The sequence below is a fragment of the Sinocyclocheilus anshuiensis genome, unplaced genomic scaffold (assembly GCF_001515605.1).
Source record: "Sinocyclocheilus anshuiensis isolate Anshui unplaced genomic scaffold, SAMN03320099.WGS_v1.1 scaffold784, whole genome shotgun sequence".
In the NCBI taxonomy this organism is placed as follows: domain Eukaryota; kingdom Metazoa; phylum Chordata; class Actinopteri; order Cypriniformes; family Cyprinidae; genus Sinocyclocheilus; species Sinocyclocheilus anshuiensis.
In genome coordinates, this window is record NW_015554160.1 from 1,664,828 (window position 1) to 1,684,383 (window position 19,556).

Genomic DNA, 19,556 nt, shown 5'->3' on the forward strand with positions numbered 1-19,556 from the left:
GATCCTACAGAAATCATTCTAATATGCTGATTTGCTGCTCAAAAAACGTCCTTATCAGTGTTGAAAATAGGTGTGCTGCTTAATATTCTTTTGTAGACACTGATACATTTTATAAGGGTGAAATAGATGACTGGAATGTTCAATAGAAATCTTTTGTAATGTTATAAATGTCTTTACTGTCACTTATGATCAATTTAATGTGTCCTTGCTGAATAAAAATAAAAATTTTGTACTGACCCCAAACTTTAGAATGGTAGAGCATGAAATACCATCTCTAAACTGCAGTTTTGTGTAAATGCAATTCTCTACTGGCGTCAAATAAATACAATGATTTTTTTTGAATATAAATAAAACATTGTTAATCTGATGTTTTATTAGGTAATGAGTTAATGAACACTTTCAGTATCGAGTGACTGCATTTTCACATGTATAAATATTGCATTGTTTTGTCGGACTATAATTTTTGACATTTTTAGAATAATTTTTTGCACAGATAACTTGGTGAACTGATATTATTACCATTGTAAGAGTTATTTACAGAAAGAAGGTTGCAGGCTAGGACTTTTTGTGGATGTCTAAGAAAGGTTTGTTAGACCAAAAGCCTCTCAAGACTTGAAACATGCAACCCTGGGGTTTGTGTGATGTTTATGTGCGTGGTATTCAACCCAAAGTCATTTCAGTCTTGGTTTTGTTTTGGCTTGAGTGATGAGAAACCTTTTCCATGTGTAAAAGTACAGCTGTGGGTTTAAACTAATGCCTAAACCAGTGTTTATAGCTGATGCTGTGCTTACTAACAGCGGATGTGGCTTTAATCAGTGCTATTTAGTCAGAGCGTTGCTTATTTTTGTTGAATCCTAAATGAACACAGATAAAAAAGTTCATCACAATAATATTCAAGCTGTAACTAGAGCTGCAGTAACAATGTAGGAGCCACGATCAACCTCACCAGTACAAACATGTACCGCTCAGATAATGTTATTTGGACAGAGTCCTCCATTCTGTCCCAGAATTCACCTAAAGACATTATTTCTCCTACGATGAAGTGCACACATTCAAATAATGAACTGGACCCAAATGCATCTTAATCACAGGACGAAACTGATTTTTTTTCATCATGATGGTAAAGATGTTAGGTGAGCTTTCATTCCCTTCAGGCAGATTATTCAGCGTTCACAGTTTGCAGCGTCTCTTTCCTTTGATTTACAGGTGTCAGTAAACGGTGGAGAATTAGTTTATCTGTTAATGGCCATATTTCCACTAAATCATGATGTTTTAGATTATTTTCAATGCTTGTTGTGTCAGCCGAATGTCCAGGCTTCCATCTCCAGAATTGTGAAGTCGCTGGTCTCAGACAGGCTGCAGTTATTAAAGGTGAAACAGGGGCTGCTTCTGCCCAAGAACAACCTCTCATCCACCCACAAACCAAAGTGACCACTGGGATGAAAAGAAACAAATTCGGTTTATAAGTCTAAAATTTAGAATAAGTAGTATGCAGCTCTGCATTCAGATTTGCACATTAACAAGAGTACTAATATGTACCTTCCTCCTCCAATGGCAAAAGAGTCCAAATCTCCTTTGATAAAAAACGAGTTTTCTCCAGTCCAACGGAAACACTTAAAGGAAACAAATGTAAAGTTGAAGGTGTTTAAAAGATATTGTCATTGTAAACCTGTCTATTGGTTTCCCTCAATGACAATAAATATGCTCAAATGTGTCTTTATTGGAATTTACCTTAAAGCGTGGATGAGACAGGAACAGGAAGGTCTCTCCAGTGCCATAAAATGCTTCACTAGGATGCAGCGGATGTGAGAGGAAGCTCCCAAAAACCTGAGTAGTAGTAAAAAACCACTCAATAACAAACCAAAACAGATTTACAAAAGTAAAACATTTGACTTAGGTCAAAATTACAAGTGGAAGCAATATTTCAATTAATTGGGGGGAATTAACATCACATGAAGTGATCATTGACCTTTAGATGTCCATTCTGATTAGAGCTGTATAAAAAATGTACGACCTGCTGGTTGTGATCCTTGATGAGAATCAGCACAGGCGAGTCGGTGGTGCAGAGTTTCCTGTAAAGAGTCTTGAGACTGGCCCCGTGTTTGTCTGTGCTGTAGGACAGCTGCCACGTGTGTCCGATTGTACGAGGAGGCAGCTCTTTTGAGATCTGAGAGAAAACATTTTACTACCGATTAAACACACTGGGCCTCCAGAATCAGGTCAAGTCTTTACTTTGCAACGCTGCATGAATTTGGCTACGCATTAATGTTCATGTATGTTAGTGCGTACTGACCTCTCTAACTTGTTGGGCGTCCAGGATGACACTCTGGTTCAGAATGTGACTCAAACCTTCTGGTTCAGTAGAGACAGAAACTTTCGGCGCACTCTCCTCCACTGACACCATCTGTACAGGAACAACATGTGTATGATGACTCACCAACTCATACATTACTGTTTTATAGTCTGGGGTCAGTAAGTTTTGTTCTTTTTTATTTATTTATTGAAAGACATGAATACTTTTATTCAGTAATTATGCATTAAATTGATCAATAACAAAGTGATAATAAAGACAGATAATGACATAATGACATGCATTTCAAATATTGTTCTTTTAAATTTTATGTTCATCAAAGATACCTGAAAAAAAGTATCAATATTTACATTCAACGATAAACATTAATATTCGATAAGAAATTCTTCTTGAGCACCAAATCAGCATATTAGAATGATTTCTGAAGGATCATGTGACCCTGGAGTCATGGCTGCTGAAAATTCAGCTTTGGGAATAAATTACATTTATAGAAACATTCATTTTAAACTGTAATACTTCACAAATATTTTACTGTAATTTGATCTTTAAAAAAATCTTGCTGATCCTGAACAAAAATGTGCTGCTCTTATAAAGATGACCTTTATACACACTTTCAACACTGCCATGTGTAAAATAAACAACAGCTGATGCTTAAAAGCACATTCAATAAATTTCCATTATGCTGTCTTAATAATCCTGTGGTATTAGACTTTGAACCCAAGAATGAATGCAATTTTATTAACTACTGTGGATTCATACTGCTGAGCGGATTGTCTGCTTTTTTTTCTTATGTTTGTGGGATAGGTTTACACCAAATTACACAAATTTAAATCTACATATTCAAATATTCTTTGACCTGTGGGTTCATTTTGTGTCTTTACATTTTCGACTAAATAGTAAAAAAAATAGTATATTTAAACAGAATAAAAAGCTTTATAAGAACTTGTGTATTAAATAAAAAATAAACTCCAGTTCAATTTCAAAGATTTTATTCATTATGCAATAAAATGTACTACACAAATACTTGTTTAAATGTACAAATAAAACACCAAATATCCTTAAAAATTCTTATTTACATATTTGCATAAATACACAAAAAAGTATACGTATATTTGCTAAATAAACATTTATGAAAATATTATTTCCTATAAACAATTGTCAGTGCTACAGTGATCTGTTACGTGTGTTTTTTTTTGCCCAGCCTCATACAGTATTTGATAGATCTTGAACTTAACCTCAGACTTCACCTGAGGATCAATTTTTGCCAACATGTCTGCAATAACAGCAACGAATCTGAAATCCTCACTGTCCTGCTGCATGGCCCTCTCCCTCTCCCAGTCCAGCTGCTCCAGTATCTTCAGCAAGGCGTCTTCAGTGGTAGACTTTCTCTTAGGCATTAAGTCGGTAGAAGATGGTGATGCATTGGAACAGGGTGAGATGCTTGGGACAGGGAAGGCTGAAATTGAACAAGGCGAGGGGCTGCATTTGGGTGATGGACAGGGTAGAAGGGGAGTGGATGGGGTGGGTGGAAGAGGCGATGATGATGGCCTGAGGGACAGAGAGAGAGGGCTTCCGGAAGTCACAGTCTCTGATGTTCCTGAGACTGGGAAGCTGTTTGACTTCAGCAGTTCCTCAATGGAGACCACTTTACATATATCCTTGATAAAAACAAACAAACAAACAAACAACAACAAAAAAAAAACAGTAATTACATTCAGGTATAAAAGGCACAAGTTGCAAAAACACTTTAAAGATAATTTCTTTCATATTGCGACCTACATCCTATTGAAAGATTATTGAAAGATAATAAAAGTAGGGCAGGACTTAACTTGAAATGTCAGTAAACAGCATGACTTAAAATGTGTGCATTAAACGATGCAACATCAATGAATAACGTTAAAGAAATGAGGAGTAAACTAAAACGGATTTCCAGTTTCCATGAATGAGGTTCATGAAGAGTCTCTTCTGTTATGCTTTTGTCTGTTTGAACACGGCACGTATTTAAAAAAAAATATTTTATTGGCAACCTCATAGCAACAATCATGCAAGGATATCAAAAATATGTAGAAAACAAAATGGTAAGTTACACTTTTTTAATCAATACGAGACAGAGCAACAGACCAGCTAGCTAGGATGCTACCATCCAAAAACAGACTTTTTGTTTCTTACCTTCACATTTGAGCCTTTTTCCCGATGTTTAACAAATTGGGTTAACCATCCCAGTTCTGCTATGATCTTGTATGGACTTGGATCACTGCTTCTTGCGTGGACCCTCTTCTTGATCCTCACAAACTTGTCTCTTAAGTTCTTCCACACTTTACGGCATTCTGCCTCGTCTTTCCCCGTAGCGGCAGCGACATCGTTCCACGCTTTCTGAATCAACTGAAGGTCACTATGATCGCGCATATTCGGATCATAGAGGTGCTTGTGCCGACGCACTTGCTCCGCTAATATTCTTTCGAAGTTATTCATTTTAATTAATTTGCGAAATTTTGAGATGTATGAACGCGCGCGGTATTGCGCTGACGTCACTGCTGCGCACGGACGCAAATGTTGGCACTTGCAGTGCTGCAGTGCTTGACATTCACGCCTGTTGGCGCTGTAGTATAAAACTGCTTTTTCTTTAAAAGATTGATATGACTAGACTGCACCTTTAATCTAAATTTACAACCAAAAACGAGTACGGAATTTTCGAGTCTACAGAGTCTGTGTGAACAAACAGAGCTGTTCAGTGTACAAGAAGAGCCACCAAACCAACACTAAGTTGCTAATAAATACAAGTGAGCTGAGAAGACAAACATTTCAAAACTGTGATTTTACAGATGAACATTGAATGTTTAATCCTTATTCCTGCATTTATTTTAATAAAAAATACAGCAAACAAAGTAATATTATTAAATATTAAAATGTAAAAAAAGGGCTTTGTATTTTTAAATGTAATTTTATTCCTGTTTTTTGTGACTTCACTGTCATAGAAGCAACACTACAGGTCCACGAACATGGTTGAGCAATTACCTCAAGAGCTCAACAAGTGAATTACAACGTTTACACATCATTTGCAAATTTGCAAAGTGCAAAGTATGAGTTGTTTGTTCAATCCATACATTTAGTAAATTACTGACCTCCCAGTCCTCCCCAGCCTGGCCTTCTCGTGGAGACCCCTCCTCTTCCTCCTGCTCCTCCTCATCCAGAAGCACAAAATCCTCTTCATCTGCTTGGTCCTCTTCTCCTCCCTCCAGAATGCACAGGTCTGGCCGATGCTGGCTCAGGTAAGCGTAAAGCTCGTCTGACCTACAGCACAAAATATCAGACAGAAAAAAGAAGAAACAAGAAAGTGAGCTGAAGCAGCTTGTGCTTTATGACATTATTACCACATTTCTGCCCTTTCCTGCTGTTCATTTCACCAGGCAGCCTGTGTAGTCTAGGTAAGGCTTAAGTACCTTTCCTGCTGCATGGTGAACCAGGCATCTCTGGAGGGGGTTTTAGGCTTAGAGAAAGCCTTTTTCTTTGCATGCTGAAGCTTCTGTCGAATTCTCACAAACATCAGAGATCCGTTTACACCACTACTAGATGTAGCAGCACAAGTACCTGATGAGTAAAAAGAGCTATAACTATATTAAGTGATAAAAAGAGATCATTCTTGTTTTTATTTGTACTTAGTACAAGTTAAATGTCAAAGTTCTTGATGATTACCTAACAATTGTCTTTCCAAATATGATTGCTGTTCTGTTTTGTCTGTGTGTTCGTATTCTTTGTTTCCTCTCTGAATGCTGTCTGGTGCTCCACAACAGAAAGTAGCAGCCGCTGTTAGCATTCCCCCGGACTCCAAAGTCAGCTGTCTCTCAGTTTCGGCCATGTCCCCTGCCTCTCCACCTTCCCCATCCTCTTCCTCAGGATTTGCAGCCGGAGTTGCTGTCGGATCATGTGAAACAGAGGACTTGGGAGCAAGAACGGCCTGTAATGCTGACTGATGGGTTTTCTTGTGCTCTTTTTTGCTCTTTGATGGCTTACAACTGTTACATCTGGAAAAAAAAGGTTTTGAAAAATAACGGAGTGATGATCAATGTGCTTGTGCAGTGAAGGGAAGGCAAAAAACAATCAAGGTGTGGAATTTTAAAATGTAGCCTGGGGGGTGATATATAAAATATATCTGTGTGTGTGTGATAAAATGTTAAAAAGTATGAATTAATCTAATAAAAGTAAATCTCAAGTATGTAAAGTATGAGAAAAAAAAAAAGGCAGTAAGCCAAATATTTAATTTTGGAAACCGCATCCAAGCAGTAAAGCAGGAAGCACCTGTATGTCTTGTTGAAGTGAATGTGAGAGATGTCCGTGTAGAAGGACACTGAGGTAAGATCATCCACAGAGCAGGAGAATACATATTCTTCACAGCCATTCTCCTGAACAAGTGGATGAGACTTCTGAGGGTCAAAGAAGATCTTATTGGACGCCACCAGTAATATTCCAGAGACCACACCCTAGTGAGACAAACAGAATGGAGAGTTAGAAGTTGAGTATGCTGTATTTTAAGAAATGTACTGGGAATACAGAACAGCATAACATAAACACAACATTCTCACCTTTCTGTCTGTGATGTAACGAGAGAATAGTTTGAGGCAAGACAAACCAGCTGGCCCCTCCCCCTGAGAGCATTCAGATGGGAGAGCCAATAGGCATACATTTCCATCAGGTAAAGGAACCGCCTCCACATCCTAAGAGAGATTAATAAACATCACACAAAGCAGCAAAAAAAGTCATTGTGAACCACTACACAATGGCATCACAAAGAGCTTAAAATGTCTACAGACCAGCTATACTGAGATTTACCACGCTGTTCACTATAGTTACACCCTCATGCATTAACACTTTTACGCTCTTACCGTCAGCTTGTCATATTCTGCATCTGTGGAAGGAGACACAAGAGTCTCAGTTCCCACAACACCAATGTCGAGTGCAGGATTGAGGCTGTGCTCATGTCTAGAACACAGGTCAGAAGCCGTCTCCGTAGAAGTTGAGGCCTTGTTCTTGTGTAACTGTTTGAGGTGGTTCATAAGGAAAGACATAGTCACACTGACAACAGATTCACTTCCCTTCCTTCCACACTGCTGTACACCCCCTCATTTCCTTATTCATAGCCCTGTGACATCAGATGACTGGACAGAGTCACAGCAGCCAGAAACTATGAGCCAATCACACAGCTGCAGAATTAATTAAAATGGGATCATAGGATGCTGACAGTTCCTGTCACAAATCAATGAACTCTGCGCACAGTGTAATAATATCTGATCATCCAAACTCACATTTTTCAGTCGCTGTTGCTTTGCTACGGACAACTGTCTCCAGGCATGCAAAATATTGTTGATAACATGCAAATCACAAACTCACACAAACGTCTGTTGTTCTTATACTGGTACCTAATGATTTGCATAGTTTTAACTTTAACTTTAAATGTTTAACTTTAAACCTACAGCACAACTTTCAGCACTTTGACAATGATTTCTAGACTTGAAACTGTTTAAACCCAGCATTCTTCATAGCATAATACAAGGCAGTTTGTTTCCAAATGGCAAAAAAGTTAAATTGAGAATCTTAAATTGAGGAGTGTTGCAACACATCTCATCTGGTGGAGCTTCAATAACCATAGACACAATAAACTGTATATTTTCAAACACTGTGTCTCTGTGGAATGCTATTCAAACAATATTTCATCTCATTTCATTCTCGCACATAAGAAACTAAATGGACATCAAGAGAAGAGAAGAGAAGAGAAGAGAAGAGAAGAGAAGAGAAGAGAAGAGAAGAGAAGAGAAGAGATTTTGCTGGGTCATCAGATTTAGCCGAGTTTATTGTTCTGGGTTTATTAATTCATTTTAATTAATGAAATATTAGTTACCAAATTCTTTGCAGTCGATATTCTCCCAATATTTTTGTCGTAATGTTTCCATGTTCTCCTTGAAATATCCATTCAGACAGTTTCACTAGAGTTATTTCACAGCTTGACTAGACAGCGTGGGGTGTTTCAGTAACCTTTGTTCTAAAGTTATCAGTAGATGACAGTAATGTATGACAATGTTGGCTGTTATATTTATGGAGACATCTATCATTTATCAACAGGACTATGAAGGCGATGCAGTGTGTGAATAAGCTTAAAAACTTTACTCACTCCATGTTCATTGTTCCTGCATGACTCCAAAGTCTTCGTTGTTGGATCTTTAGCAGGAAAAGCAGCCTCTATGAAGATAAAATGCAAAAACACAAGCTGCATCAACTAGAGTGAAAGCAGATGTGTTTGTTTCTCAGTTTGTTTCTTGAGCTGTTTAAACTAAAGACACACAGAGAATATTTAGCAAGGAGTAACTAATTTTAAACCTGTGTGTGACAGTAACAGTTGAATCTACGCATGTTATTCACAATACTGATAATAATTTAAATAATATAAGTTGGGATTTTTACTGTGTGTGATAAAACTGCAAGCTGGCTTTAATGTACATTGCCATTTTAATGTTTAGGGTCATTTAAGATATTTTAAAAATGTTTTTTAAGTAAATGGTCTTATGGTCACTAAGGCTGCATTTATGTGATCAAAAATACAGTAAGAAGAGTAATATTGTGAATTTTGATTTGCATTTTAATATATTTTAAACTGTAATTTATTCCTGTCATGGCAAAGCTGAATTTTCAGCAGCCATTACTCACATCTTCAGTGTTACATGAGGCTAATATGATGATCTGGTGCTCAAGAAATATTTCTAATTATTATCAATGAAGAATTTTTTTTGTTGCTTAATATTTTTGTGGAATCTGTGATACATTTTTTCAGGATTCACTGAATATAATGTTTTTATTAAATGGAAATATTTTGTAACCTTATAAATGTCTTTACTGTCACTTTTGATCAGTTAATCCAACGGTTCTGAATAAAAGTGTTAATTTCTTTAAAGGGGTCATATGATGCGATTTAAATTTTTCCTTTCTCTTCGAAGTGTTACAAGATCTGTAAAGTTGCAAAGACTAAAGTCTCAAATCCAAAGAGATATTCTTTATAAAAGTTAAGAGTCAACCACACCTACCTAAAACGGCTCATTCTAACACGCCCCCACATGTCTACGTCACGATGTGGGAAGATTTGCATAACGCCGCCCAAATGTTCACATAAAGAAAGAAGGCGTAACTTTTATTCTTGCTGTAGTATTGTTGCTGCCGCCGCCATGTCGTGGAGATGCTGTGTGTTTCGTTGTGAAAGCGAAACTACTTTGTTTGGCCTTCCAAAAGAGGACGATATCCGCTTCAGCTTTGTAAAAATCGATGCGTTTCAGAAAGGCGGGGCATAGAGGAGATACAATAATGTACAGTATGTGGAAAATAATGTGTTTTTTGAAACTTAAACCGTATAAACATTTCATTACACCAAATACACAAAATAATGTTCTTTTTAGCAACATCATATGACCCCTTTAAAAACAAATCTTACTGACCCCAAAACTTTGAACAGTAGTGCAAATCCTTACTCCTTAATCCTAACTCTGTTTGCCATAATCAAAAAAGGCAACACTATTAAAGTATAAGTGTATGATTAGGTGCCTTACAAATCAGTTAATTGTCAATCATTGTAAATGGTAATTCACATACCCTTTAGATAGTACTGTCTCAGTTTGGGGTTCCGGATTTGGTGATGTCCTTTGACACACTCCTGCCCAACATTCTTCCCCAGTGCACCCCGAGTGCCAATGGAACACTGAGCAGTAATGAAGCCTGGAGGCTGCGAAATTCCAGCCGGCAGCTTTGATCCCAATCTAACGAAAAATAATGACACGGGTTTGATCTAAACATTGATGATTTCTTTTTTCATCTATTCCTTTAGACGAAGTCAAACCTTACCTGTTCTTGACATTTCCAAAGTAGCTGGCCCTGCTCTTGTCTCTCTGAGCTCTGTGGTCCATGAGGTTTGACTGCTGAGATTGAAAAATGGCCAGTCGAAAATGTTTACCCTTCCAGTGCAAGAATCAGTGATGGAACGATTGCCCACTGCTGTGTCGGCATCTGGAAATCTTCCTCCTCCTTCTCACCATCCTCATCAGCATTCTCTTCACTCTACAGAAAACCTGCAATATGAGAGGGAGAAGGAAAATGAATATTTGGTTTATTTCACCTTATTTATTTGATGTACTATTTTAATATTTAGTTGATATATATGCATCTGCAATTTGGTAAAGGGTCAAAAACATGCCATGCCATGTTGACTGAAAGACATTTTCTCTTTATATCCATATACAGACATTAAATATTCAGAAAATACACACAGTCTATCAAAAGGCACAGGAAGGTATATTTATGCAAATTGGCCTACTTGAGCCCAATATTTCAGCAAATACCAGGTCCAGTAATTATGTGGTTCATCCAAGAAATACAAGATTCTAAAAACAGATGCTTAAAGCAGCTTCAGTCATTTAATGCAGAAGCAATAATCAGGCCCAAAAATAGCACAAGATGTGGATTGTTGATATTGTCTAGTGTGCTGCTGCAGGCCCGAGCTGCATCACAATGTCGCACTTCTGTGTCTAGCAGCCACATTAACAGATATATACATTAATAATAAACACTTTAATGTCCGATGTCACTCACTACTGTCACTTTACTGAATCCTTGATAGATCATTGTTATCCGTCCTGATTAAAATTCTTCAGCAGTAATCCTAATGATGGACCACTTATTGGGCTAGCGTTTATGTGTTCCTTTAAACTTGTCACTAAACTTGAGTTCTAAAGATCTAAAATATCATTAAATATATGTATTTGTCTTACCTCGGTCTTTAATGATCCCATATAACGACCAGCTGATTGGGACGCTCCGCATGATGCTCTGTCATGTGTTTTGATGCCGCTGCAGTGAATCTATCACCAGCCATAAGACAACAGAACAGGACCGCACGATTAAACTCGAACTTTCTCTTAAATTCCCAATTATAATCGAAATGTCGTTGTAAAATGCACCGACTAAAAAGCTCTCTCTATATATATTTAAATGTATATATCTACATGTGTTTCAGTGTAGTATGGCTAAGCAAGTATATCAACTTTATCTGCAGGGTGACTTTTATTTTATTTTATTATATTTTTATATATTTATATAAAAAAGAATAAATACATAAACCAGACTTAAACAGTCTTAAAAATGTAAAAGCATAAAATCTTAAATCTATTTTTATTTATATAAACACATTCGTTTTAAAGCGGTGTATTTTAACTTTATGTGCAAGTTGACTTTTATTTTGCATTTAAATACTCCGGCAAAGACCATTGGACTGTGAGGTAATAAATGCAGAATTCGAACCAATCACAGGACGATGTTACCACACGCACTTCCGACTCATGCACTAGTTGCAAATCAGCCGGGGGCGTGCTGACTGAGCTAACAGCTAATTAGCTAACGGAACAAGGAGAACGGGAACCCGGACGATTCACAACACACAGTAAACCAGAGTAATCTGCACTAGTGCAAAAAAAACAAACAAACTGATATAATCTGACCACAAACGGTATGTCTTATATTTCTTCTAAATGCATAATTAAAAGCTGCACATTATAAGGTCGTTTGTTAGCTAATATGCTAAAAGAAGGAATGAGGGTCACAGAACGCCTTTGGTTTATTTACCTTGTTTACTTTATAGGTTTTATTGTATTCATGTTCCCAGTTTGCACTGTTGATTTTTTTTTTACCATATGCACCATAATCGTCTGTTCATTTAATTGCCCATTTTCTTGTTTATTCTTATATATACTGTACCATAAAGAGTGCACTCAGTATGCAGCAGCTGCAAAAACATCATTAACTGTAGTCTTTTATGCTGTACATGATTTCTTGACCAGCATTCACGGTGGTTTTGCACATGAAAGAGAATATTTTTTATATTTTTCTTTTTTCAAGGCAAAGGAACTCTCATCCCAGATGAACATGTTCAGTGTCCTATAATAGTAATAATAATCAAAACACTACTATACAATCCAAGGCGTCGGTGCTTTCTCTCTTCATTCTCAGCAAAATGGAAACAGAAGCTGTAAGTAGATAAACATGTAAAGAGCCATTTTAGTCATGTTTTGTCGATGTTAATGTATATTTTAGAATATTTATTTTTGTTTGCTTGCTCTTCAGGAGGTAATCCCTATTTGGCAGAATAAACCACATGGATCAACTCGTAGTGTGGTGAGACGAATCGGCTCGACACTGCCTCTTAAACCCTGTCCCAGGGCTTGTTTCCAGGTATGGAAATACATTTTTTTTTTCATATAATCACACATATACTTTCATGCACTGCAGTCAGACAGTTAATGTTGTAAATTAGTTCTCATAAGCTTTTCCAAAACACATTGGCTGTTTGTGGTCTTTCTTGACCATGTACATTAAAAGTGCAATTTTTTTTTTTAATGAAACATAACGCTAAGTTTTGAGCAACTCAGACTGACAAAACTCTCTATAGCAAAAAAAAAAAAAAAAAAAAATTGGTCAAAAATAGCCTTCATCAAATGCAGTACACGTTGTAATTTTGGACGCAGGCACTGCCTAAGAAGGTTTTGATTTTATGCACCTGCTAGATAGGTGTGGCCAAAATAGCCTGTTAAACCTGTTTAAGGGGGTGTCCACATACTTTTGGCCATGTAGTAGTGTTTGCATTTTCTCACTTTAAAATGCAACAGTCTAGTAAGTCCACATGGCTACGTTGTTTTTTTTGTTTTTTTTTTGTGATGAACCATAAAAAACATTGATGTGCAAACAGAATGCATCCGACTTTAAAGAGCTTAAGCTTTTAAAGTGACTGATGACACAACTGCAGTACATGCTTATATAAAAAAAAAAAAAATAAAAAAAAAAAAAAAAAGAAATTGGTCAAGAATAGCCTTTATGTGCTCTCCAGGAACTCCCAGGGCTTCCGCCAATGCGTTTTATGGACGGTCCTTTGGTGCCTACATTGGCAGATATTGCCTGGATTGCAGATGATGAGGAGGAGACATATGCCAGAGTCAGGTAAGTGGTCTGTTGTGCTGGTGCAATTATTTTCCTCTGAATTTATATTTGACAGTTTAAAAAAAAAATGGTCTTATGTAAGATATAGAGCAGAATTGAAAAGTGTTGGATCCTCAGATGAAAATTAATTAATTTTAAACCAATGCTGTCCTGCTATTTGTCAGGAGTGACACACGTCCCCTGAGGCATGAGTGGAGGCCAACGCCGCTGCTGGTTATGCACAGGAACTCGTCTGTGCCAAACTTCAGACGAGAAGGCAGGCGAGTCGAGGGTCTGAGGAAACCAGGTGTAACCGCTTTAAACCGCACTACAGCTTTACAAGATGAGCTGAGTCGACTCCGAGCCCAAATCGCCAAGATTGTCGCTGCAGAATCAGGTTGAGTAGTTGACTAAAGCTCATTTATTATCTATCATTTAAAAAACAAGTTAGTATTAATTTGGAATTTGCCTTCAGGCTCAAAATTAAGACTTGTATTTGCTTGTAAATGTTTTGTCTTGCAGTCCCTCATAAAAAGTTTGAACTGTTTCAGATTCGAATCCCATAACCCCTGACCTGCTGTCCCCTGACGACACTAGTGTGGGCTTCTCCATGGCTCATTTTGAGACAGCTGCTTACCAGCCGGCCCCCACAGCCTCCTTTGTCATCAGTGATGTCACAGAGGAGGAGGAGGAAGAAGAGGAGGAGGAGGAGGAGGAGGAGGTGTCCGAGCTAGTGCCTGACCCTATGCCACCAGTTTCCATGACTGCATCTGCAACTTTTGATCTCGATCGCCCTACTATGGACTTCCGAGAGCCAGAGGAGGATACTGTGTCTCTTTCAAAATCAACAAGCTTCGCTGATGTCATGGACATCCTGAAAGATATGAACCGCATGAAGATGAGCAAGGATAGGTGAGTGCAGGTTTCTGTGCTGTCGTTTAGAATTTTTTTTTTTTCAGAAGTTCATTCTTCTGTAAAAGCCTATTCGTTGTATAGCATATATGAGAGGGGACGTTTTATTAATATTACATTTACTACAACTACTACTACTAATTAAGTGAATAGTAATGGTATATTAATAGACCCTATATTATATTATTATTATTAATATTCTTATTAATATAGTAAATAATGTTATATTTTTTTGTGATTAATAATGATCAGATACATTGATGTACTAATAGTATTATTATTGTTGACATGTATAATAATTAATAATGATAGTAATAATAACTGTTGCTATTATAAATATAAGTCAATTATCATATTCATTGTATATTAATATTTTTTATTTTGTTATTTTTATAAATTAATGATAATGGCGTGTTAATGCCTGTTATTTTTGATTGGTTTATATTATTAATAATGAATACAGTAAATAATGTTACCATGGTTTTGAGTGTTACATTTATGGTAATAATAATTATTAGAAATGAATAGTGATGATATATTATCTATTAGTTTGTTATTATTTATTATCTTTATTTATTTATTAATATAGTAAATTATGTTATTGTGTTGAGTGATTTCATAACAAGATATATTGATATACTATTAATATAATTTCTATGGACTTAATATGTATTATGGCATTAATAGTATATTAATATCTATTGTTAGTAGTAGTAGTATAAATCATGGTGTTAATAATGATAATGGTGTATTAATGCCTATTATTTTTTTTTATTAATGATTGATTGGTATTATTAATATAGTAACTAATGTTATTGCATGCATTACATTTGATATAATAATACTAATAATTATTTTAATGTATAGTCATTGCATATTAATACTTGTTATTGTTGTTGTTATTAATAAATCTAGTAAATAATGTTACTGCGTTTTTGTGTATTTTATTTAGATATAACCGTGGGTGCTCCTCACTGAGGGAGGAAGATTCTGCCTCTCTTATATCTGAAGCATTGAGGAAGAAATTCATTCTGAAGGATGATGACATCAGTGTGAGGAAATAATCATTCATCCAAACCCTCGCAGCAGACTCTCCATGTAAGGCTAAACTGCATGGAATGCTTTTCTCTTTGGTTTAAAGTTGGAGATTGAGATACAAAACCAAGAGAATAAAACATGGCTGTGAATTTTTATGTACTCGAGTCTTATCTTTTTTTCCTACTGGGTCAATAGGCCCATGCCTGTGGACCGTTGCAGTGAAAACCCCATAAAGCCTCTGAATAAACTCAATGGACATCTTCTGTGTTCCTCAGCACTCCCACAATGCTGTGCTGTTGTGACACGTCTGGAAGGAAAAGAAGCAGTTCTCGTCAGCCCACACATACACACACACACACACTCCAACTTACACTGAGCAGCCAAGTTTGTAATGTTTGTGTGTGTGTGTGTGTGTTTGCACATAAGGGTCCATAAGCATAGCCTTGATCAGTGATCACTGAGCCTTTGTTGTTCCATCATAGATTTTGTGAAATCCAAGCACTACTTCCTGTTTCATCATCATCGTTTTGTTAATTTCAATAAGACAGTAATATCCTCAGATCCTTCAACAAGCGTGCAGTTTCACACTATATTATTCAAGCCATGAAACCACAGAAGAGTCCTGGAGGAGCCCAGTTCCAGTTTATCGTCTTGTAGATGTATAGTTTGGAGCTGTAGAAGTGTTTCTCTTGCCTTACACGTTCCCTCATACAAACCCTGTAATACTTGAAGCCGTTTTGATGCGTGATCTGATGTTACAATACTGACATGCGTTTGCCTCTATTTAGAGACTAAACAAAAAGACGTTCTTCTATTTAAAGGGTTTTTGTGCGTGTGCATGTGCGCTGAAGACTTTGGATTGCATTCACTTGTAATTAGCGCTCTGTGATGTTCCCTTCTACCCTACAGACTTTTGAAGTGTATATTGTGCTAGAAGACTGATGTGGTTCAGCAAATAGTGCAACATAAGTTTGAATTCATAATGTGTGTGTGGTTTATGTTCAGGAAGTACATGGGAAATTAAATATTTTTGGTTTTTGCTTGTGTCCGGCAGGTTGTAAATGTTTCTGAAAAATCTGAGTAGCATGTGTGATGTGGTGTTGGGTGTGACTATAAGCAAGTTTTGAGGATGCCTCATGTTTTATATGATGATGAAGGATGCTTTTTTTCCTTTCGCAAAGTGTAACAAGAAGCTATTTTAATGCATACGCTGCTTTTGTGCCACGATCGCTCACTAAAGTGGGAATCAAACCCAAAATGTGTTTTTTATTTGTTTCACATTCTTGTTTAGACATGCCTGCAGCCTGTTTCCATCTGTCTGACATGTTGCATTAGACGAGATGTTTGGTGTTTTTAATCCAAAACATTTCTTCTCAAACTCAGTGCAGTGAAATGCTTTTATAGTTACCTTCATAACATCATTAAAAGCTATGACTACCTAAAATTATTTTTGCTAGTTTACAGTACAAATGTCTTTATATCAGAGTTACATTCATAAACGAGTTTGTTACCATTAATGCTAATGGGTGAATAGAGCTGTAATATCAGCTGTAATATATCATGCACTGAACATACTAACATATGTTCCTGTACCTGTCAGTAACGGGTCAAATGTGTGTGTGCTGCTCTTTCATTCTGATTCCTGGGCTTCTTTTATAGTTTTATCCATAGTAAACACTGCAAGTTTGCTTTGATTCAGGTCAGTCTTGCAGTGCCATGTTTTTTTTAGGAGACAGAAACTTGTGTACTTGTGTGTTTGCTTTTTGTCAAATAAGGGAATTCTATTGACTTCTGTTTATGCGTAAGAGGAAATAAATGGTTTAAAAGCATTAAAAATCATGTATTTTGTCCAATGACGATCATCAGCCACATGGGGACGACATTCTCTACAGTAAGACATTTATACAACCGTTCAATACTTGTATTCAGCAAATATGCATTAAATGTATTAAAAGTTACAGTATAAAGAGGTATAATGTAACGAAAGATTTCAAATAAATTGTGTTCTTAGGTACTTTCTATGAATTAAAGAATCAAGGTTAAAGTTTATAACAGTTTACACAAAAATATTAAGCAGAACAGCTGTTCTCAACTGTTTTAAACGTTGATTGAATACAAATCAGTATTTCCGATTTCTTTTAGGACTTTGAAGGATCATGTGACACTGAAGACAGGAGTAAAAAATTACTGGAGTATTTTAAAATAACATTAAAATATACTGAAATAGAATACATATTTAAAAATATAATCGTTTTCATAATGTGAGTGTTCATACTGTATTTTCGATCAAACAAATGCATACTTGAGCATAAGAGACTACTTTCAAAAACATCTAGAAAGACCCCTGTTATCTAGTCAGCTAATGTTCCAGGTAGATTTATTAAAAAGCTCTTGCCATCAGTTCTCATTATTACACTGCACAGCTGAAAACGCTGCCAGCACACACTAAAACAGGATGCTCTGTCTGTGACATTCTAGACCACAGATGAAACCAACACAACTCTTTCCAATGTGTGATCATGTCTCTGGGCCAAACCTGCTGCCAAATACTTCTTATGCATTTTTATTAACTCATTTATGCTTTTATAAAATCGTAACCAAGATTTTTAGACGTGACACAATACTGAATTTGTAGTTCTGCAGTTCATGGTAATAAGTTGCATTATTTATGGTAATGCTCACAGACAAGGTGTATAGTCAGACATTTTTAAGGTTGTAATGCATTTTTAATGATTTCTCAAGTCTCAAGATCTCCCTTGAATACCACAGCTACTAAAACGTCACATTTCCTGTTGTTAAGACAAACGGTTTCTCTTCTGTGATACTGACACTGATAAATATGCCAGCTAGCGTTTGCGTTTGGAGTTCTGTCAGGTAAAATGATGAGATCGCTCCACCTCTACTACTGAATCTCCTGCACTCATCAGTGCACGTGGGGCCTCACATTACTCTCCAGGGACACCCGCGACTTCGAAGATTAACCTCCTTTTAAAAACAATTTCTCAAAGACCTGATTTGATCCAAGCCAGTTTCAGTGTTCAGTCTATTTTCTGTGGCAGTCCTTGGCCTACTTTATTACACCTCACCTCTGGAAAGCAGATTCTGTCTATTTTAGATCGGAGAGGATTTTTAGATGTCTGTGGAGATTCTGAGTCCAGTGACACAGTGGCGTTGTTTGAGACTATAAATAATTAAATATTGACCTTTGTGTGACATTGAGACACTAATTTAGCCTGTTGCTCAGAAGTTTCACAGATCATTTCCTGGCTGCTAAATCTACATGTTGAAACATGTTTACATTGTAAGATACTGGTCAAATTTGATTAACTTCCGGTGTCGTTATGTTGCTAAGAGGGAATTTGTCAGAACAGCTCCTGAAAGATTCTAGTGAGAAGTTGAATTACTGTACAATATAATAAATCTCTGTCAGACTGAACAGTTGATGAGAACAACAAATAAAGCATCTTTTTTCTTTACTTCAGTCACAAGTAACACATTTGTGATCCGTTTTAAGACCAGAGCGTTTTATGTCTGACCTGACTTTGGTGTCAGATGAGTAGTTCGTGGTCTCATGTTGCCAATGGAGTCGTTTTCACCCATAATGAGCTGGCGATTCAACATGCAGGTACCTTTATTAGAACATAGCTGAAGCACAGAGTCTGCATGGTTTAAATTGGAGCTCCAAGAATACAAACCAATAAAACCATTTCCTTAGTAACAAAATGGGGTCTGAATGCTGGCTTTATGCTTTTAAATGTGCCAGTAGTGACATAGAGGCCTAAGTAAGTGGGCCCAGAAGAAAAGACACAAAAATTTCCTAGGCGCCTTCTGTTTGAAAAATGTAGAAGTCTTCAATAATACATTTTGCATTTTTGAACAGTTCAGAAAGGCTCTTTTATGGTTGCACATTGCAAGATGTCATGAGCGGAAGAGTTTCTTCACAGTGAAACACAAATGTGTGTTTGCTCATAAGTGTAAATTGATGGCCTGATTGAGATCTTGATCAGATGAAGAGACCGTGATGCTCTCCTCATCTTTTTTTTTCTTTTTTCATTTTTACCCAATCTGTGAAATTACAAAAAGATTTCTGTTGAAGATTAAATGGGTTTGAAAATATAATGTTTGCATGGGTACAAAGTCTGAGACCATTGAAAATCTTTGATTTAAAATCCAATTTAAACCTGCAAATAAACAGAAGGTTTAATGATTATGTGCAAATATCTAAGATTCTTTACTGTTTCTAGGTCTATAATCAAATCAGTATATTTATTTACACCGTAAACACCTTTGTAAAACC

The 19,556-nt window shown here is 36.6% G+C and overlaps 2 protein-coding genes across 3 annotated transcripts; one reads left to right on the forward strand and one right to left on the reverse strand.

Annotated features, from left to right (window-relative positions):
- Positions 1 to 24: 24 nt before the first annotated feature.
- LOC107670866 (oxidation resistance protein 1-like) lies at positions 25 to 11,389 on the reverse strand. Of its 2 annotated transcripts, none has more exons than XM_016463649.1 (15): positions 11,113 to 11,389; positions 10,190 to 10,413; positions 9,941 to 10,104; positions 8,475 to 8,542; positions 7,192 to 7,344; positions 6,892 to 7,023; positions 6,608 to 6,789; positions 6,005 to 6,333; positions 5,752 to 5,899; positions 5,434 to 5,602; positions 2,294 to 2,404; positions 2,015 to 2,167; positions 1,732 to 1,827; positions 1,540 to 1,613; positions 25 to 1,434 (listed from the first exon to the last, which is right to left on the reverse strand). In XM_016463649.1, exons 2-15 carry the CDS (start codon positions 10,249 to 10,251, stop codon positions 1,299 to 1,301), a joined length of 1,977 nt encoding a protein of 658 aa, XP_016319135.1. In that variant the 5' UTR covers positions 10,252 to 10,413; positions 11,113 to 11,389; the 3' UTR covers positions 25 to 1,298. The 2 variants fall into 2 exon arrangements, with proteins under 2 accessions (XP_016319135.1, XP_016319134.1); XM_016463648.1 differs by having other exon boundaries at positions 7,192 to 7,359.
- A 233-nt stretch (positions 11,390 to 11,622) lies between these two features.
- mtfr1l (mitochondrial fission regulator 1-like) lies at positions 11,623 to 16,517 on the forward strand. Its single transcript, XM_016463672.1, has 8 exons — positions 11,623 to 11,846; positions 12,236 to 12,365; positions 12,461 to 12,568; positions 13,221 to 13,330; positions 13,495 to 13,706; positions 13,861 to 14,221; positions 15,174 to 15,319; positions 15,455 to 16,517. Exons 2-7 carry the CDS (start codon positions 12,351 to 12,353, stop codon positions 15,283 to 15,285), a joined length of 918 nt encoding a protein of 305 aa, XP_016319158.1. The 5' UTR covers positions 11,623 to 11,846; positions 12,236 to 12,350; the 3' UTR covers positions 15,286 to 15,319; positions 15,455 to 16,517.
- The last annotated feature ends 3,039 nt before the right edge of the window (positions 16,518 to 19,556 follow it).